Below are 22,521 nucleotides of genomic sequence, written 5' to 3'. Positions count from 1 at the left end.
TGTATTTGATGATTTGTTTGATCTTTTTTTTCTTAAAAAATACTTATTTCCCTTCTTATTAGAATAATTAGTGTGTCAATTATCATTTAATTAGTTTAAAACATCACTGTTTAATTTACAAACAAAATCAGTGTTATCGAAATTATATAAACTATCAAGTCATGCTTTGTAATTGATAGCCTAAAATACACAGAGCTAAAATGCATGGCTTCAAATGCGTTTAAGTTTTTGATGCCTAACATGTCCACAGGGTGTGTTCCCTTATTGCTAACATTTTGATAATTAGGTAGAGAACAACAGGTGTGAATTGTGTTATGATAACAATTAAAGTCTGCCCTCTACCCGAGATTAACCTGTACTTTGGCATTGTATTTACAAAGAAAAAAAATAGTGTATAAAAATGCAAAGGAAAAAGTTTTCATATAATAGTTTTGCATGCAAGAAATACTTTAGGTGTAGGTTAAGGGATATGACTTTTAAATGTTTATTGAATATCAGGGTGTCTGGGACACCTCCATATTGTGACTACCAGTACCTGCATTTTAAAATAAACAATAAAAACCAAATTTATATTTTTTCTTTCCAAAAATTGTAACTAATTATTAGAATTGTTAGCAAATTCTCAAACAGTGAAATTATTTAATTATGAGGAAATTTTATTCATATTATAGATATACCTCCTTAAATGTTTATGTGTTGTATATAAATCATGGTTTTAGTAAATTTTGATGAAAATGTAATTTGTAATTTAATTAATTACATCTGTAAAGTAATTGTAATTTAATTAATTACATTTGAAAACTCTTATAATGGTAATGGTAATTTAATTGAAGAATTTAAGCAAGTGATTGTAATTTAATTAATTACTTTCCATTGTAATTGACCCCATCCCTGACATTGATATTTACCTAACTTAAAACAACAGACGGTCACACCTTGATTACATCCAAGCGTTTATCGTGATGAAGTGAAATATCAATCCTTTAGCATTTTACAATATTACCAAGACATGTCTGCCATTTCACTATTTTATCTGATATATATATATATATATATATATATATATATATATATATATATATATATATATATATATATATATATATATATATATATATATTACATGTACTGCAGTAGGAGATACATAATAACCTGTAAAACTGTTACTCTGGTTAGCGATGTAGCATATTGGTCTCTCGCTACTTTAGTCATACATTGGAAAATACTAGTAGTACTGGAATTGCTGCGTTGAAGTAATACCAGTGTGAAAGTCTGAAACATTAGTATGTGATATTTCCATTGATATTGTCCTCTGTTAAAAATCACAAATAAAAGCCATTATAACACATAAGTGTTTACTCCGTTTTTTGAATGACACCTCCTCAAGTTACGGCATTGATTTTTTTCCACAGTTTAATTGTTCTTTTGACATTATGTAATAACACACTTGTAACCTGGGTTAAAGATAAACCATCAAAGAAATAATCAGGTGCTTGTTGAATATGTTAAAGCATCTTCTTATTTTTACGTGCAACAGAGTTTATATAGTTTCTTTTTTTTTCTAAAAACATACCCATCGATCACCAGTATATTCATTATTTGGTGTTGATGAAAAGTTTGTCAGTAAAAATTGATTTATCTACAGAGAATTTCTCACCTTCGCACTTTCGCCCTCGCATCTTCAATTCTTCACGCTTCGCCGTTACATCTTCGCAATTTCGCCATCGCAATTCGCACTTTCGCATCATTGCCCTAAAAACGAAGATGCAAGTGGCCCCAATGCACCATACTATGGTGTTCCAATGGGGCCACTTCGACCTTCGCACTTTCGCCTTTACGTCAAAGATGCGAAAGTGCGAAGTTGCGAAGGCGAAAGTGCGAGAGTGCTATGGCGAAGGAGCGTAAGTGCGAAGATGCGACGACGAAGCGCGAAGATGCAATGGCGAAAGTGCGAAGGCGAAGAAGCGATACTACTATCGCTACTTCGCCTTTGGAACTTCGCACTTTCGCCTTCGCCTTTTTTGATAGCATTTTTTGGAGGGGGGGGGAGGAGTGTTTGTCTTAACATCGTACAAACTTTCAACTTTTCCCTTAAAATCTCTAAAATGATCTTTCGGGGCGAACAGGGGGTTTTATCCGCCCTTTCCATTTTTCTCAGAAACAACATTTATCGAGCGGCCTTTTCTCATGTCAACTTTTTTAAAAGTATTTGTTACTTCTTTCTTTTTTATGACAGTCTGCACATTTTAATAAAATTTTCAGTTAAGTAATGATGTATATCAAATTAAACTAAAAGATGCAAAATAAAGCAAAACAGGTAAGCGGTGGGGGGGGGGGGGGGGGTTGAAGGGGGTGGGGGTCTATTAACATTTTTGCTGTAAGTCTGTACCTCTCTTCCCCTCCTCTCACTTTATTGCGTGTTCCCTAAATTGCCTGCCGCTGACCCCCCCCCCCTCCCCCGTTCTGGAATGGTCCCTGTTTGTGGACATTCGGGCAGGGTACCTTACCCATTTTAATGGAGGAACAGTACTAGGGGGGTCTTCTCGAATATTAATTAAAATGATGGTTACATGCAAGAGTGATCCTCGTTTTGGGTTTTTTTTTTCAAATGTTTTTTTTTCTTTTAGACACTTTAATTGAGTATACATGTACGTTTTTCCCATTTAAAGTGTTTTCCCTATTCATGGCATTCCTACTACATGTACCTCTGGCTAGTGGGTTAATCATCTGGCGTGCCAGAGGACCCGGGTTCAAACCCCAATAAGTGTCTCTGTTACATGCCTGTGCTTAAAAAAAATTCTAGTTATCTACTATAAATAACTTTTAAGGAAACAATTTAATAAACCTCGTAAATGCAGCGAAATATGCATGGTTGAACAATGATTGAACAATATTTCCCAAACGTGTCCGGAAATAAAATATCCAACCATGTCAGTTTGATTTTACATACATATTTTGACTTCCTGAAGGTTGTCATTTTTTGATAGATTTGTAACTTTGGCCAGTTTGGGGATTTTTTCAACTTTAAAAGATACAATTTTTGCAAAAGTAAAGTATCGGTAAGTTATTTACAAGAACATAAGTGAATTGAAGATATTTAAAAGGTGTGCGATATCGTAACTGACACAGTATCTCTATCGGTTTATATTTTTGGTAGTTTTACATTACAGTTTACATGTACCTGGTTGGGCTCAGCTCACCGTTTGATGTTTGACCCGATGACCCCTATTTAGTTTACACACGTCAGTATAATACTCAAATTATGTCTACGAAATGCGATTTAATTTTCGTTCATTTTTGGAGGACGTTTTTCTGAAGAAGAAAAAACCCGCATGTTTAGCAAAATAATAAATAACAAGTAAACTTCATTCATGTAGATAGGGCCGTTTTAACAAGAACTTGGAATTCCTTCTTTTTCTACTTCCAATAAAGCGCATGACCCAAAGTGAGCATTGATGGGATGTTACTATCTATTTTGCTCATCAAAAATAGCTTTCAAATACCGTCCTTCTATCACCCAATTCCCTTAGAGGAGCTCATTAATATTCATAGATATGCAGTTAAAATCGGATTGAAAGATTTTGTTCAAGATCTGCTCTTTTATGTTAAATTGATGCTGTTTTAACTAATATATGAAGCTCTGGATAAAGTTAGACAAGCGGTCTTCACGAAAACTCAGTGGTCTGCCAGTGATTTTGGGGTTGGGTCATTGAAATTCAACAAACTAAGAAGTCCAAATGGCTTGTCAATAAGTCAAAGGTCTTAAACTGTTTGTAATTAATTATTCATAACTGAGTTCATGTGATCTTAAAGTTCCACATAATTATGGTAGGGACTTTTTAAAGTTACACATATGGCAGGGACCAACTCAGGGTCGAATTGGGCGAAATAATCACCTTTCATTGGTAACTTTGCCTAAACTTCCTTTGAAAAAAAGGTGAAGTCCCCCTGTATTCTTGGCATGTAAATATACCCTAAAGGCAATTAAACGATAATTATCTTATTCAAAAGACGTTTACACAGCCTCAGTTAACTCCTGTTGTGATAGATAACTAGTGACTGTCCTATTTTTATGGTAACCTTATTAATACTGGTGATGCAACCACATACTGTGCATTGGAAATTATAACCTTTGTTTATTACTTTTATAGTGTTGATATTACGTTTAGTTGGTAACTTGTAATTAGTTAATAACTCTGTCAAATTAATGTTAAAATAATAATAAAAATGTTTGTCTACATAATTTGAATAAAAATCTCTACCTTTATATGGTTGTAATTGGATCTGCTGAATGTTCATATTTACCACAGCCGTAAAAACAGGGCTGTTACAGCACTTTTTGGTACATGGACGAGGTCCCTTTCAAAATGACACAATTATTAAAGTTACACCAAAAATGAACTGATAATATTTAGACTCTCCAACTACTAATCTATAGAAAATTAAAATATTATTAATTTTAAAATACTGTAATGTATTTTTCTTGTTTAACTGTTTGGAATGTAAAGCTATTCACTGAAGTCACGGTGTTAAACCAGGGCTAAAGGACAATTTACTTACTCTTTTACCCCTTAATGCCAGCTTTTGCCCCATTGGCCATTTTAATGATAGAACACTGTATCTGTTTTAGAGGCAGGCCAGAGTTTTGAAATAATACGTATCTGATATTGACATCCATGCAGGCATATCAAAGGAGAGACCATTGGTAGCAGAATGATTTAGTTTTTCAAAATTTTTAAGGAGAAACCACCTGACCATGTCTAGCCAGGTCCCAAGACCATTAACTTTGTACAGAGCTAATAAACATGATTAAATCAAATTATCGATTGTTGATATCTTGATTTATTCTTAATAGAAATGTTTACATTAAGTAGAAAGTTTTTCAACCTCAATGAAAATTTTAATTTAAAAATTATTTCTAAAGTTATATTAAGGAGGTTTAGGATACCTCCAATCTGTGGTGTACTTTCTTTTAGAATAATAAAATTGACTATAACTTCTTTATAAAAATTTTCTTAATTCATAATTTTTTGTGTCTTAGAGCTAGCCCAATACCTTTAAGCATCAACTTCTAATCTGCAACTCAGCAAGTCATGAGTTTGACACCCAGAACCGCTTTTACTGAATTAAATTTATAAGAGTTGTTAAAATCAATGCATTTTGTGGTCAAATGCTAAAGAATATAATTAGATTTCATAATCGAGATTGTTTATTTTCAATATGATGCAATTTCAGCCATATTGATATTTCAAGATGTGACTTATATATAGTCTGTTCTAAGATTGTAGTTTTGGAGCCAGATAATTTTGTGTTGGACTGGACATTAACATGTTTATTGTTCTTTTTTGATAGATATTACAGGTTACATAATAAGGGAATGAATGTGTCCAACATGGTGATATGTAATTCTGAAAAAGAAAATGTTAATTACTAAAGATTTACAACAACATTGTAATATTGTAGTATGTACTCAATTTGTAGCTGACCAGTTTCAGTTGAATAATTTTTAATCTTGACAAATATAATTCCAAAAGCCCAAGAAAAAGAAAAACTTCAACTGTTAGACTACCATCATCTGCTTCCATTCTTTCCTAACCCCCACCCCCATCCCTGGTAAAAAAAAATCATTTATTTAGACATTACAAACAAAACTTATATTGCATGCACAAAATGTTTTAATTAATTCATCAAAATGACCTAATTAAGTCTCAGCACTTCTGATACAAAAACAAATTGATGATGAACAGAAAATTCCAAACAATACCCGGTAATATGGTTGAGAAGTTGGAAGCTCACAACTGTCAGAAAATTTAAAGCATTAGATTTTAAAATTCATGAAAGGCAGTTCTCTTGAATCTACACAGATTCTGAAATTAGTTTCTCATGTTTGATTTGTAATCTACAGTAATCAGTATTACAAAAGAAATTATTTTTTCAATATTTGATTTTTTCAGCATATTTTCCATACAAGATGGATTAGATTGAGCAACAGAAGAGAAGATGTTTGGCCTGCATGGCCTGAGCAAAGTCAAACGTCTCATCCTGGGAATCTGTGTTCTGCTGGTTGTAGACTTGATTTGGGTAGCCTCCTCAGAGCTGACAGAAGTAAATAAATACATGTATATAAAAAGGATTGGTGAAAAAAAAGGAATTATAAAAACTCTCGCTATATATCTTTCAGTTCATCAACTTTATTTAGATATTCTGTATATAGATAAGATACATACATGTATATTAAAGGGACTTATATAGACACAATTTGAGCTCAAAATTTCAACAACAAAAAATCCATCTTTAGTATTTAGAATGGTTAACATGGGTAATGATGAGTTTAATGATATTCAAAGTTTAAAAGTCAAATATTGTGTTATAAGCAAGATACACAGTTTTGTAAACAAAGCTTGAGCCTTGTTATTGTAAACACATATGTTCTATTTTTATAAGTTCCAAATAAATGTTGCTTTCTTCTGTTGATGATATTATTAATCAACACATTGAATCAGTTTACTTTGTTTGCCATGAGTCATTTTGTCAAAGAAATGGTAATTTCATGTATTACCGTACATTATTTGTAAACAAAGTAAGACTAGAACTTTGTTTACATAACAATGAATTCTTACCTCCCTGTATCTCTTATAACTAGACTTCTAACATTCAAATTTGGTCAATCATTCAAAATTCAACAAGTAAACCATATTTTATACATACAGGTAAAAATATTATAATGAAATTGATCTAAAATCATGTCCAAGTTCCTTTAAAAAGGTGCTTCTTCAAATGTTGAAGTCAGTGCTGCCAATCAGCCATTGATGACATAGTGATGATCTGTTTTAGTATATCTTCAAAGATGCCCACTTTGACAAACCATTTTTTACCACTTACGTCAAGACCAGCATGTTCAGTGTTTACCTCCTGGGATTTCTTATATTTGAGCCATGGAGATCACAATGCAAAAAGTCAGGCACAGTGAGTATGGGGATCAAGTTATCTTCCAATGATGGTGGACTGAACTTCGGATTATGATATTGTACTTTGTTTTGTTGCATTTAAACTTGGCTCATTTTCAATGAAATTGTAGAAAAATACACCTATGACAATCAATAGCAATGACATTGAGGGGGACAGCTCACAGGACGTGCTGGTAAGACGAGTTGTGTACATAGATTTTATATAAAGTCAGTTTACATAAACAAGATCATGAAGAACAGTAATGGAATATGTCTTCTTACAGAGTGAACCCCAGTATGTTCCTGCCAAGTTTGACGATAAAGCCAGCGGAACAGAATCAGATGACTGTAAGTCACATGACTGGTTAGGTTACAGAATCTCCTGACTTCCTTTGTGAATTATTGGAGAATCATTCGTATTCTAGGGATCAATTTTCATTCATTATTATCAATTCAATTAGAAGGTTACATCATAGATAGATAAAAGCCATGATTATCTCGAATGAATTATTATGATGGGGAATCTGAGTGTAAGAATAATAAAGGCTTCCATTTTTAACCCTTTTAGAAATCAGTGATTCCAGTTTGATTTTAACTTCAAATTGATGTTTTGTATTAAATCCTATTATCTCCAATATTTTTGTTCAGTGTATTAGAGGTAATATACACAAAAGTCACACAAAAATTCAATAACTATTTGGTTTTGAGATAAAGATCATCTGAAATATAGAGATTACAGAATGAACATGAAATATGCCAACTATTATAAGAGTTAAGAAGTATAGAAAACTCAAGATGACAGACCAAATCGATACAGTTCCATTTTTGCAACAACAAAAATCTTAAAATTTTTGGCACAGAAAAATTGCACCGTCTTTGAACTTAACTAATTTCCTAACACATTCTGTATAAATGTTTTCATCAGATAAAAATTCTTTACTAATGTTTCTGTCTCTTAATTGCATGTAAGCTGCATGTAAGCTGCATGTCAAGTGAAGGAGTTTGGTTTGTTAACACTCTACGGGTTTTTTTAAAAAAGGCAACTTTCAATCTGTATATGAATTCTTGTTTTGTATGGATGTTTAAGAAAGAGCCTGAGGCAAGCAATGAGATAAATTCAGTTGCAGAATGTGCTTACAATAATTCCACAAAATGTGTTAGGATTATAGGTTAACAAATCCAAAACTAACAAATTTTGTTTGTTTCACATTGCATGCTTTTTTGCATTTTCAGAACTTAAGCTATTTGGTTGGCCATTAATTTTACCATAGAGCTGCAGCTAGGCTAATAGATAACGTTTTTGTGTTTGGTATAATTATAGCTACTTCTTTAAGTCGATCCGTCAGATTCAGCAAAGTAAATGAAGTTCGTCAGCTTTCTGGTAAGTCTGAGCTATTAACACTTCCAATTTTTGCAATTTTTCAGAATTTGCAATTCATACTTTTTTCAAAATTTGCAATTTTTACATTTTTCAAAATTTGTAATTCTTATTTCTTTGATGGCCTTTATATTTTATTTTGTAGAGGCGTATGCAGAGGAAGCACTAATTGCAAGACTTTCATACTCAGCATCTCTGCGAGCAGAAGAATCTCGATTACGAGCCATGTCTAAGCTGACCGTCAAACAAGTGGCTAAGCTGGCTCTACTGTTCTGTTTGTTGGTAAGATTTTCTGCCTTGTGTGCTTTTGGTGTTTGTCATTGCCTTTAATATCATGGAGAAATTCTTAATAAAATTGAAATCATTTTTCATGAATTGCAACTTAAAAATCTTTATCAATTACCGTACTGTAACAGTTATATATTTGTTTGGGATTAAATTTTAACAAGCATTCTGAGAGTATTGCATAAGCAATACACGTCCCCTACTGGTTTGTAGAAATTTGTGAAAACAATGCACTGTTATGCAGCATATCATTTCTTACCGTCTCAACAGACCAACCCGATAACGAACCTGATTGTGATGATACAAAAAACCCTGTCGATAACATTTACAACACAATGCTTGACACTATTTTACAGAACTTATTTGTTTGTTAGAAACAATAAAAGGAATGGTCCAAGAAATGCACGATATTATTAATGACAACATATTTTCCTCGTTTATTTGATACACACCGAGCCCAATAACGAACCTGGACATTAAAAAATTGGAATATAAAAAATTAATTTTCTCAAAAATATGTCAACCAGACGCTACAAAAGTGTAAACTTGATCTGTAGTTTGACATTTTGAAGCTGTTCAGCAAATTTCATATTATTCCTCAAATGCATAAAGAAAAAAAGTCTGGAAAACTGAAGTCAGACAGACAGACAGACAGACAGACGAACGGACGGACTGACCGACGCAGAGGAAAGCTATAGTCCCCTCTGGTGAAAACCGGTAGGGGACTAATAACATTGTTTATTATGATGTCATATTCTAATGAAATTTTTTTTATGTTTATATTAAATATCCTCTTGTTTTTAATTGTAATTGAATCTTTATCTAAATTTTAGAAGAAAAGATTTTTTTGTATAAAATTTTCTGCTTCTGATGAAGTTTTCAAACAGAATATAACTCTATCCAATACCGTATATTACTTTTGCATCAATTTAAAATTCATATAGGTCTACATGAGATTTTTTAGTCTCAGTCCCATTTAAAGTTGACTTCATTATAATCTGCTTGCAGTGGTTTGTGGGAAATTTTTCCTACCAGGAGGCTCTGAAGGACACAGAGGCGGGCATTGTGAATGTTTTATCCTCGACGTCAGGGCTGTTCACCCTCATCTGTGCAGCGATCTATCCCAGCTCCAGTGCTGATAGATTCACTCTCTCCAAACTCTCTGCAGTTCTACTCAGGTAAAATTCTTACTTAACCAGGTTATCTGGAAGTATCTAACTGTAATTTACAGTGGTTTAATTAATATTCAAGGGCATCAATTTTCAAGGATAAAATGAAAATCACAGTTTCAAGGATATGTGAATTCGTGGCCAATGATTGCATCAATACAAAATGTTAATAGAAATTGCACTTCAATGAACATTTAATTTCGTGGATCAACTTATAAACAAAATCCACGAAAATTGGTTTTCAACGAATATTGATGAAATTACTATAGTCAGTTTATTAGAGTCAAAATTTACCTTTGTATTGAAACTTTTCCCTCATCAGCATATACAATTTATATATAAAAGTTAAACAAAATATTCAATCCTACTTGTTTCTGTGAAAAAATAAACTGAATGAACATGTATGGTGATTGTTGTAAGTCTATATACGGTTATTTTTTTAGTTTTGGTGGCATTGTGATGGTCAGTCTGGCTGACCTTCGATTTGAGGACCAGATTCCCGTGGGGGCCCTGTGGGCACTGTGTGGATCCATGCTATACGCCCTGTACCTGGTGTCACTCAGGCGGCGGGTTGATCATGAGGACAAACTGGACATCACCATGTTCTTTGGTAATGTACTGTCTGCCAGAGTCACAATGCGTTTTGGTTACTGGTAAATGCTGAAATACGTTTGCCAGAATTATTGTTGGATATCGCCTCACAATTTTAAATTTTTACCATGAGTCTCTATCTTACGTAAAAATAAAAAAAAGAATCAATATCAATTAGAGACAAAGAAAAAGTAATTGATAGGAAGAAATCGCTTTGTGATGAGAATCACGAGATGTGATTTTTATCCCAGTCTGTTATGGTTGCTCTTTTTTAAAGGCAAACATAACACAAATCATTAGATACAGTTCAATTCCTTTATTAAACATCTCTGAGCTAATCATCTAGTTATGAACATTACTTTCCTTTGTTGGTTGCTTTAGGATTGTTGTATAAGATGTGTGATCCTCTATTACAGGGTTTGTCGGGCTACTGTGTGTTCTCTTGCTGTGGCCGGGATTCTTTGTTCTCCATTTCAGCGGGTCTGAAGTGTTTGTCATGCCCGATTCTCGCCAGTGGCTGTTCATTGCAATTAACGGTTTAGTTGGAACTGTGTTGTCGGAAGTCTTATGGCTCTGGTAAATTTATCTTTATAATTGCCTGAGAAGGCACTTGCTAATGAAATCAATTGCTTATAATGTAAAAACCGATGATTTTATGAGTACTGTATACAAATGTTTTGCTGTAGGGGGTGTTTTCTGACTTCATCTTTAATTGCCACACTTGCTCTAAGTCTGACCATTCCCCTCACTATGATGGCTGATGTTTTATGGAAAGGGGTATGGCTTTCTTAGCATCATAGCATTCAACCTATCTTTGAAATTACTGTATACAGGGTTATTTTCACCCAAGTTTTTTTTTTCACCATTCTACACTTGCAAATGGTTTTGTCCAATCATGAAATCGCCCAGACAAAGTTGTGTTAAAAGGGAGATAAATCCAGACATTTGAATTTGCCCAGATTTAACTTCGACATTGAAGGTGAACATTTTCCTGTATACAGAAGTTAAATATGTAAATTTTCTTTCAGTATGAATAAAAATTATTTATAAAAAGTAAATGTAGTTTTCTATTGAGACATGGAATTGATCAAATGTAAATATAATTATCTGTTGTGACAAGATTGAAGATAAGTCTATTGGCGAATGCGATTCTACTTTTATTTATGCTTCCTGTGCTGATTAAGATAACAATAAGTATTGGTTCAATTTAGGTGAACTATAACTGGTTGTTTTACGTGGGCTCGATTCCTGTGTTTATCGCGTTCTTCGCGGTAAGTCTGCTGACTCACTACGAGACGTGGGATCCTGTTCTATTGTGCTTCAAAAAAATTCTTCATTGTTTCTGTCGAAGGCGTTTATTACCAAGGTAAGTGATAGATATTTAATTAACAGGACTAAAGATAATTAATGAGGCTTACAATACACAGGATATTATTATAGTGTTCTTATTTAATATAAAATGCAGTTTAAAGACATTGGCAACTTGACTGGCTTGGGTGCAGATTTTTTTTTTCAATTTCAGTCCATTTCTGTACATATAAAGATATTCCCTTGTTGTTATTGACAAAAAAAGATAAATAAATATCAGGTTTTAATTTTGATTTGGAAGGAAAATTTCGTCTACAATGCCCTAAAGACACTTTAAGAGGTTCTTTTTCCCAATTTTTTTGTTGATGTCTGTATCCACAGAAAAAATATGAATTTCATTTCTTAAAGGGTACCTGCAGTGCTGGTCAATTTTTGAAATTAGGAAGATTTATGTGTAAAAACATCATCCTTGTTTTTTAAATTATGGAGGTTTATGTGTAAAGGAATCATCCTTAAAATTTTACTGCGATCGCATAAGTAGTTTTCAATATATTTGGGGAAAACCAGATTTCACACCTGAACAACGGTTCTGATTTGGCGCAAGATGAAATTTGACGCCATGGGGTCAACACTGCTATATGAGATACAAGAATATTGTATGAAAACTGTTCGTTTTCTTGCATTGTATTGCATCTGTTTATCAGACTCGTGTATCATTTGTATACAGACCCACGTATCTGGAGCAGTAGCTTCGTTAGTTTACCTGTTTCATTGTCTCGGATCATTCGTTTGAGAAGGAATGTTATGTAATCAAAAAATGAATAATGAACATAAATCTGCCCATGCAAATGTTTAAAAATATCGTAATCATCGATAAAAAGGCAACAAGAATAGCAAATTTTAAAATTCTTTAAAAAGAAATCTGACTGTAACTTAATAATTACGGATACAAATTTCTAAATCTACAATACTTAAAATAACTAGAGACGTCAAAACATCAGACCTATATCAATCATTTGGGCTGTAAAATTGAGTTTATTTTGTATAGCTTTAAAAGGAAATTTCCCTCCTGTTGAATTTGTGAAGTCACTTCTGCTGGTCTCGTTTTCGCCTAATTCTATTTTCTCTTGATTAGATTTCTCAAAGCAGGTAAAAATAGCCACTTTGAAGTGGAGTAACTCCGTTATTTTTGCATTGATTTTGATGCGTTTTTTTGCATTAAATTCTGGTAAATATATTTTATGACATAAGTTTTACATCGGCTAGGCTGCAGGTACCTTGAAGTAATTTTTCAGAAAAATGTTTGTAAACTTAAGATTTAATGCCGATGAAAATTGGACTTGTAACTATTAGAGGAGACAACTCTCATTGACAAGCTTTGTGAAATATTTTGTGTGATTATATACAGTTGTGACAAAGACTATGGTATGGTTGCTTCAAACATAAGACAGTCTGGGTAATATATTCAAAGTGCTTAGATAAATGTATAGTGAATGTCTCTGAACAAGTGTTTGTTCTGGATCAGCAGGGTGGAGTGGAACATTATACATGTACATGTAAACAGATCAGACAGTGTAGACATTAATGTAAAAACAGCTGGCATGTTGAAACTATAATGTAGACTCACTGTAATGTATTTAAGATTGGAGTGGTAAGAATTAAGGGTAATATTGCATAAGCTTTCCTATCTGTAAAATCATGAGTTTAAAATTGATGTTGATTGTGTTCCTTTCTTGTGTTTAAAGGCAAACTGTGTCATGAGATAGGCCTCACCAGGCCATTTTTATTTGGTCCATCCTTTTGAGTTTAAGGTTAAGGGTTGTTACAGCACTTCTTTTGTATAAAGACTGTGATTGGGAAAATCTTATACTTTTTGGTAATAAAATTGGGAAAACTACTGTACGTAAATACTTGTATCATCAAAGAAAATATATCGTATAATGATATCACTTATTCACTTCTTAAATGTACATGTTAAGGATATTCAAACATCTGTTTTCTTTATCATATTCTAGTTCATTGAGTTGTGAAAATCTTATCTCTGTTTTACGCATTTTAGAATTATTATCCTGAAATGGCAAAAATCTTTTTCTTTTTTTTTTTGGGGGGGGGGGGGGGGGTTGTTGGGGTAGTGTGGTGGTCAGTTGGTAAAATTTAAGAAGAGTGATGACCCTGCAGGTTAATGAAATTGAAATATATATATTTAAAAAAACTACATGTTCTTATTTAAGGTGGTGGATGTAAGATATTGATCTTCAATATTACTTATTAGGTTAGTTACTGACTCATTACGGAAATATATTGGGTTGATCAATCTCATAGATTGCGAGGCGAAGCCGAGCCTTCTATGAGATTGATCAACCCAATATATTTATGTAGTGAGTCAGTAACTAACCTAATAAGTGTTTTGTTTTCCCGAGGACTATCAAGCAACATATTTATTCACAAATAACGATGATCATGGCACAGCCATGTACAAGATGCCTAACATCTCGTCCAATTTAACTCATTTAAACTCTTCAAAATTTTCCATCTCACCTTTCAAATACTCTTTAAAAATCTTTGCTTCACCCATGTTTGTTGCTATTCAATTTTAAATGTTTTCTCCCGATTTGAGCAAATTTCGACGCTGCCATTTTGTTCTGCTCCAGACAAAACAATGTGACGTCAATATTCTAAGGGCAACTACTCTAATTTTAAAGAATTTCAAAGGGCAACTACTCCAAATACTTAAAGAATTTACGGCATACGGTTTATGTAATAAATACTAGTCTATGAAATGTCGAGATGAGTAAGCGAAGCGTCGACCAATGACGGCCATATTGCCTAATATTAATTCTCACAGAACAAATATAGAGATATATGAGGCAATCACGTGCTATGTTTAAACCAATGAAAATGTCACATTTCATTCCAAGGGAAAACAGTAGATACCTAGGAGAGCATAGTAACCATTGTGTTCAAATGGGTAAATGATCAAAAGTACATGTATCTCCAACCTCTAAAAATTTATTTAGGATCAAATTTGCTAATGAAAGACACTGATTTCATAAATCAAAAGCATCTAGTACACTGATTGAATTATAAAAAAAAAACTCAAATCATACACAACACCTTAATTTTTCATTAAATACATTGACAGTCACTCTTTTTCAAGAGGCTGAAATTTATTTGCATTACATTCCTTGACTTCATTTGTTTAACATTTATTGAGTTCATTTGCAAACCCAAGCTCTTTTTTACTCATTCAATTTTAAAACATAGGTTAATCTAAATTTTGAGTTAGATCAATCCAGGACTTTGATTTTATGAGTGATACCCTAGTACCTAGATGGCGAATTTGCATCAACCCAATACCTTGGTTATATCATTCAATATCTTGATTTTACAGAACAGGAGCACATTGTGTGTTTAATAGGTATAATCTTTGTGTTTTATTAACAGCTGTTGATTCATTAATAGCTGGTACCTGCAGCTTCACTGATTAATATTGCTCTTGCAAATCTGTTCTGTCAGATCAGCTTCTAGAAAAAAACACTGCATAAAACAGGACTTATTTTGAATTGATGTTACTTCAGAGTTTTTTTTAATTGTGTCATGTCACAGAGTTGAATTGTTTTTTTGTTTTCTAATTTTATGAAATGATCATTAAAGTACTGTAACTACTTGATTTTTTTTAACAATATGACAGTTTTTCTCATCCTGGATTATCAAAATATAAGTAGTTAATTTTAACTTGAAGACAATGTTTGATTAAAAATATGATTTCTATACGGTATATTGTGAACTGTGATGTACCAAATTGTACTAAGTGTTGTTTCTTATTTCAGAGTACGAGAAATGGACAGGGAACAGACAGAGAGTTTGATTGAAAGCAGTTCATAACTCTTTCTTAGCTCCCTGTGATTCAAAGTTAGCTGTCTTATTTTTTTTTAATTTTTGGTTTACTTCAACTCTGATTTCTTTTTTGAGGCTGAGTATGGTAATCTATTATTAGTTTTATTTTGTTCAATTATTTTGTAATTTGCTGTTATGTCTTCAAAGGAAATTAACATTTATTCAGAAAACACCTCAGTGATCATTTGATTATATAATAATCGTTTATATTGTTTTGTTTTAAGAACATTATTTAATGTAATATTATTGTAGCTATTTATTTAGGAGATTATAATGTTTGGGGGGAGGTGAAGTTCTGCATATGTACTTGTATATCACATACCGTATATCTGGTTATTTTCGTGTGTCTCAAAATTTGCGAAAATGTGAAAAATGTGTAGCATTTTTAATTTGCATCAGTCATTTTTTTGCAATTTAAAAAGTTTTTTGTTGAAAATGATACAGAATATAATTTCTGCGCATTCAGTAATTTGTGATTTAAAAGAGATCGCGAAAAAAGTTAAAATAAGTTCATCGCGAAAATTACCTGACTTACGGTACTTCTACTGGTTTGCAGATTTTTAAGACCTGAAATGAAGTCATTATTATCAACATCTGAAGCAGGTGTGTTTTATGGTGCAGGCACGTAGCATCGTTTTTGAAAGTGGGGGGGCCAGACCCATCCAAAAAATCTTGACAAGCAAAAAAAAAAAAAAAAATTTAAAGTTTCCAAAAATCTTCAAAATCCTAATCCGTGGGGGGGGGGGGGGGGGGGGGGGGTAAAATACACTATACTTCCAAAATAAAAATTATTCCCTACCAAAATTTTTTTTCCCTCCAAAACATGAAATTCCTAATCCGTGGGGGGGGGGGGGGGGGGGGGGGGGGGGGGGGGGTAGAGGTAACTTCAATTTGACTCCTCATTTCCTTATTTTCATAACAATTTCTTACTTACTTCCAAAATAGTGGGGGGGCCAACTTATTATAATTCATTTTTTTATATGTAAATTTTAAAAAAAATTGTTACTGCGAGAAAAAGTGGGGGGGCCCCCCTGATGCTACGTGCCTGTGGTGTATATCTAACATACCTTTATTTACTTTCTTGTATGCTTAATATATTGATTGAAATAAGTCTTTTTTTTAATTGATTGGAAGGGGAGCAAGAGGAAGAGAACATTCAGTGGGGGTTTTATGGTAAACATGTGACAGAAGTTGGTTGTGTGGTTTTTTGTTTGAGTGTGTATTAGGAAATCTCTAATGTAGGAGAAGCTCATATTCATTGTAAAGATATCATTTGAAATTGTGTGAAATTATTATATCAGGGATATTTTTGCTGGGACAAAACCCTAGACTTGTAAAAGCATTCCACTTTCATTGCTTCTTCAAAAGATGTCAGTATTTTTTTTTATGAACATTGAGTTTTTTGGATGGACTTTTGAACATTTTTTTTTAAATTGTATTCAACAAAAAATGATAAAACCACAGTAATGTCAACTTGTTATAAAAATTGAAAATTTCTAATCCTTTTAAACCTCTAAAGGACAAAATATTAACATTGATTCACAATATCTGTGAATTCATTTTATCAGTGGAAATATGTTTAGGAGGAGGGGGGGGGGGGGGGGTAATGCTTAACTTTCATTTTTTTTTTACATGTCATATTGAATTTTTCAAAAGTTTATGTTTTAATCACTGTTTGTTGTTGAGATTTTGGTGATTTTGAGAAAAAAGGGAGGGATGGAACTGTAGCTCGTATCCATTTAATGAATTTGATTTCTGACAATATAAGCTTTATATCATAAAATGGTACACCAATTTAGTCTATATTATAAACTGCTTCAAAAAAGAGAGTGTTTCAAACAGAATTCATTCTGTTGTTTTTATCCTTATTTTTGAGTGCATATAGAATGTAAAGTAACCTTTATTGATAACCCAGATTTGTTCTCATTATCACTTATCCTGTAAATTAGGTATTTTACATGTCAATTTAAGTCGTTTAAAAAGGAAGGGATTATGAGTCATAGTGAGAAGTTTTAATATTGGAAATATCAGGTCACACAGTGTTAATTCAAAATGTCAGGATTGATGTCATAACCAGCCGTAAGTTCCTTATTGAACTTTGATTAAATATTGTCTAAAGGTTTCTGTTTGGTTTTATGATAGGCATGAACCACAATTAAAAAGTACTCCAGTCCTCCTTCTAGTGTCACTCTTGTCATCAAACAGTGAGTTGAATGAAAACAAACAGAAGGAATGAATTTTAGTTTGTACCAATCCTTTTAACAAATTGAAGCAATAAAGTGCAATACACGTACCAATCTGTAAATACAACAGCAAGATAAAGAAATTAATATATGTGTTTTTATTTTTAATGTAGAGAAACAAGTGGGAATAGTATGAAGTCAGTAGTTGACATCTTTAATGTGATGTGTCTATATTGAAAGAATGTTTTATTTCTCTCCTGGAGATTTATTGTTCTTGATTCTTTATGTATTACATTAAAAAAGAGACTGAAAGTTATTGGTTTCATTGTCATTATATTTAGATTTATGATTTTTCCTGCAATGTAGTCAACGACTACAGACTCACAACATAGTCAGAGAGACTACCAAGAAGTCCACCTTTTGGACATGAAATGTAGTCAAAAAGACTACCTAACTAAAGAAGTCCATTTTATGGACGTGCAATGAAGTCAAATAGACTTCCACAAAAGTCCATGTTATGGACATGCAATGTAGTCAAATAGACTCCCAAAGAAATCCATGTTATGGACGTACAGTGTAGTCAAATAGACTCCCAAAGAAGTCCATTTTATGGACATGCAATGTAGTCAGACTTCCACAAAAGTCCATGTTATGGACGTGCAATGTAGTCAAATAGACTCCCAAAGAAGTCCATGTTATGGACGTGCAATGAAATCAAATAGACTTCCACAAAAGTCCATTTTATGGACATGCAATGTAGTCAGACTTCCACAAAAGTCCATGTTATGGACGTGCAATGTAGTCAAATAGACTCCCAAAGAAGTCCATGTTATGGACATGCAATGTAGTCAAATAGACTCCCAAAGAAGTCCATGTTATGGACGTGCAATGAAATCAAATAGACTCCCAAAGAAGTCCATTTTAAGGACGTGCAATGTAATCAAATAGACTTTCTCAAAAGTCCATGTTATGGACGTGCAATAAAGTCATATAGACTTCCAAAGAAGTCCACGTTATGGACTTGCAATATGCTAGTATATATAGTCAAAGACGTCAATGTTACAGACAAGTAGTCAGACGTCCAATTACAGACTTAAAATTTCAGTAATATCCAAAGAGGGTATACTAGGTAATGGTTTTCCTATCTGTCAGCTAGTCTGGCAGGTTAAAAGTTACATGACCCACTCTACATAGGCGTCAGAACTTGGGGGGGGGGGGGGAGGGAGGAGGGCTTTTTTCTTGCTTCTCAAGAGTTATGATAAGTCTAGCCCCCCCCCCCCTTCAATTTGCTTCCGACGCCACTTCTCTAAAAAGAAGATGTAAGGCATTGAAATTCTTAAAAAGGACACTATTTGGAGGGTTTGATACACATACACCAAGCATTGAAAATATTTAAGGATTGCAATATTTTTTCGCATGATTTTTTTTAATCATCAAATTTGTTCATATTTTAAATTTCAGTACTTAGTATCGTATCCGTCTTTATATAGGCATTTTACACGCCTTATTCGCCTATCTTGTTGGGGTTTTTTTCTTACGCGGCTCATTGATGACATGGTTGATATCTACAATGAATTACAGTTCATGAATGTATGTATACATGCATTTAATTATTTTTTTTTTAAAATGTCATAAGAAATCGTTTAGATACAAACTTTTAAAAAATCCACCCATGGGTTGAGAATCTTTTTAGTGGATGTAGAGTTGTATTTTAAGTAATTCAGCGTGGATTTCACTTCGCAGAAATACCAATGAACAATATCAGTGCACTAAATTAAAACAACAAATTAATGGGAACAATTATTTAGCTGTATCATAAATTTCTGATCTTGACTTTTCCTTAATTATAACTTACTTATCTTGTGTTCAGTTTAGTTTTAAATACATGTACATAAATTCTGAATTTAACCTTCCTTATAAATTTCACCGCACCTGTACCTTGCGTATTTTTAATTCTTTTTCATTATTTTTTCATAAACATATTTTTTAACCAATTTTAAATGTTGACAGTATGGTCTTCTTTTCCAGGAAAGTTTTTATTTTCAAACACTAACATTTTAATTAACATCGATCGAAACGGTCATTTAGCTTCGATATAGTGGTTTTTGGTTATTCTTGTGCACGATTTTTTCACTGTATTATATTGTCTGTTTGTTAACAACTATACACCTCATGCTTATCTAGATTTTTTTTTAAAAAGGGTGGGGCACTAAAAAATATTATGAGCTCTGTTAACTAGAAATTCGCCCGCTTAACCAATAATATATCAGTATAGGGAATCTTGTGCTGGCAGCATGGTGGGTTGTGAAGAAACCCCACCGTTGTCTCGCTTTGTTTGTTTCTTTTTAACATATTTTTTTACAAGATATCCATGCCAGGTGAGATTATAATCTGATTCAATGTAAATATTAATGAGAGAGAGAGAGAGAGAGAGAGAGAGAGAGAGAGAGAGAGAGAGAGAGAGAGAGAGAGAGAGAGAGAGATGGGATGAGGGTCATTCGGCCTTGAGATATGATTGTTGTTGATGCTGAAATAGTGCGTCCTTCGTGTTGGCCTCGAAGTGTGGAAACAATATCGAAATTAATTATTTCAAGCCCTTAAGTATGTTAAATATTTGGAATAGGTTGATTTACACAAGCGAATGTGTGTCAAAAATAGTGGCATTTTTAGGACTTCAATGCCTTTTCTCTTATAGAGTGGGTCTGAGCTCCATATTTTTGTCATAGTCTAAATAAAAAAATTTCAATCAACAAAAACGTGGAGAGATGGCCAATTATACTTTAAAAATGTCATATTGTATCCCAACCATTGGACGTTTTAAAAAAAAAAGTAATACAAGTCCGTCAATTCGTGGCCATAGTCTTATGTAAATACAGCATTTAAACTACACACTTTGTTGTGATTGAGATGGCTCAGTGGTAAGATCACCAGACAATAGGTAAATTTTTAGATTTTGGATTTTTAGGTTGTGGGTTCGATACCACCAAAACTAAAGGAACTATTTTTTCTTAACTTCTGTGTTTTCCTTTTGTAAACTTCTGCTATAAAATATTTAAAAATAAACTTAATTGAAAAAAAATTGAAATTCTATATAATGGGACATTTGCGCTATCTTATTCCCCCATCTTCTTTACATACTGTATTTTGCTGCAATTTCGCCTCCTTCATATCCCGAATGAATTACCCAAAAAAGCTTTTTATTGTTTAAGTTATTCCGAATATTTTATATTTTGGTGATTTTGTTAACTAAGACAAAATATGGGTATGTACCGCATATTAAGCTCGTTGTTCCACTGAAAGCGGACACACTCGGGAAATTCTGTTCCTGAAATTGATTTGCTGATCTGTACTGTGTATGATCAAATCCAATAAAGCCTGAAGGACTTTTTGAAAGATTTGAATAATAATACTGATCAAATTAAGTTACCTCTGACAAGTGTATGTAATTGTATGCATGTTATAATGTACTTCATGTTTGGTATGAGTGGAAAAACTGAACTGAGCTGTGTCCAAAATAATACATGTACTAGAACATGTATATGTAATACTAGTAACATTCCATTCCACTAATCGTAATAATGAAGCCATAGTTACGTTTTATGCTTTTCTGCCGCTTAAAGTGGATTACAATGTAGCTATAGTATATGTGTGCGTGTAAAGTAAATGGATGAAGTGTTTTACTTCTCGTAGTTACCGAACTGTTACAGAATGGAGAACTGGTCACTTCTTAATAGAACTGTTTGTCATCATCCTATATTTTTTTATTATGAAATATCATTAGATGTCAAATAACCACTATCTGGACCCTTATTTTAGACAGTATTGTTGTTTTCATAAAGTAAAGCAGGGTTTATTTGTGATTATCTTACGCTTTATCTGTAATTATCTGTTACGCATTACCCTCACTGGTATAGAAGGGGTTGATCAACAAAAGTGTTACATTTTCGCCGAGTATATAAAGTTCGATAGAACCGATTACAATAGCTATCTAAACAACTGTATGTCCCTCCGGGTTCACTCACAAATGTGGCACCAGACAGATATTACCAATACTCTTTTTGAGGTTTTTTGTTTTATTTAACTTGATGGCTTTGATGTTTGGCATTTTTGGCAGTACTCATTTTGAGAATTGTTTTGGGGGGACATCTTACTTGTCCTTTCATTTGTTGTATTTTTTTTTTTGGATTCGATGCCTTTGACATGGTTTGACCCCTTAATACTGGTTAGGCGTCAGCATGTCCCCAAAAGTATAAGTCAACATATAAACTCACCAATGGATCAACAAGTGAGTCAACGTACATGTATAAACTCACCAAGGTATCAACATGTCCCCAAATGTGCAAATCAACGTATAAACTCACCAAGGTATCAACATGTCCCCAAATGTGCAAATCAACGTATAATCTCACCAAGGGATCAAAATGTCCCCTAATGTACAAATCAACGTATAAATTCACCAAGGTATCAACATGTCCACAAATGTGCAAATCAACGTATAAACTCACCAAGGTATCAACATGTCCCCAAATGTGCAAATCAACCTACATGTATAATCTCGCCAAGGTATCAACATGTCCCTTAATGTACAAATCAACGTATAAACTCACCATTTTTGAAGGTATCAACATGTCCCCAAATATGCAAATCAACGTATAAATTCACCAAGGTGTCAACATGTCCACAAATGTGCAAATCAACGTATAAATTCACCAAGGTATCAACATGTCCCCAAATGTACAAATCAACGTATAATCTCACCAAGG

At 33.1% G+C, this 22,521-nt stretch overlaps 1 protein-coding gene across 3 annotated transcripts; it reads left to right on the top strand.

Annotated features, from left to right (window-relative positions):
• The first annotated feature begins 2,920 nt into the window (after positions 1-2,920).
• Positions 2,921-16,307, top strand: LOC105339442 (solute carrier family 35 member F5). 3 transcript variants are annotated; one of them, XM_011445000.4, is made up of 14 exons: positions 2,921-3,059; positions 5,955-6,105; positions 6,835-6,966; positions 7,079-7,141; positions 7,232-7,295; positions 8,269-8,328; positions 8,471-8,607; positions 9,619-9,788; positions 10,223-10,389; positions 10,787-10,946; positions 11,057-11,147; positions 11,582-11,736; positions 15,070-15,096; positions 15,509-16,307. In XM_011445000.4, exons 2-14 carry the CDS (start codon positions 6,001-6,003, stop codon positions 15,561-15,563), a joined length of 1,386 nt encoding a protein of 461 aa, XP_011443302.1. In that variant the 5' UTR covers positions 2,921-3,059; positions 5,955-6,000; the 3' UTR covers positions 15,564-16,307. The 3 variants fall into 3 exon arrangements, with proteins under 3 accessions (XP_011443302.1, XP_019927429.1, XP_011443303.1); XM_020071870.3 differs by lacking the exon at positions 15,070-15,096 and adding an exon at positions 13,087-13,134; XM_011445001.4 differs by lacking the exon at positions 15,070-15,096.
• The last annotated feature ends 6,214 nt before the right edge of the window (positions 16,308-22,521 follow it).

Source organism: Magallana gigas, chromosome 2 (genome assembly GCF_963853765.1).
Source record: "Magallana gigas chromosome 2, xbMagGiga1.1, whole genome shotgun sequence".
Taxonomy (NCBI): Eukaryota; Metazoa; Mollusca; class Bivalvia; order Ostreida; family Ostreidae; genus Magallana; species Magallana gigas.
This window is presented reverse-complemented; position numbering and strand designations above follow the sequence as displayed.

Bases quoted from the DNA above. Each gene is read 5' to 3' on its own strand.
- LOC105339442 (XM_020071870.3), top strand. From the start codon at position 6,001: ATGTTTGGCCTGCATGGCCTGAGCAAAGTCAAACGTCTCATCCTGGGA. The intron at 10,947-11,056 runs GTAAATTTATCT...GTTTTGCTGTAG, and splicing joins TCGGAAGTCTTATGGCTCTG to GGGGTGTTTTCTGACTTCAT. The intron at 11,737-13,086 runs GTAAGTGATAGA...GATTATATACAG, and splicing joins CGAAGGCGTTTATTACCAAG to TTGTGACAAAGACTATGGTA.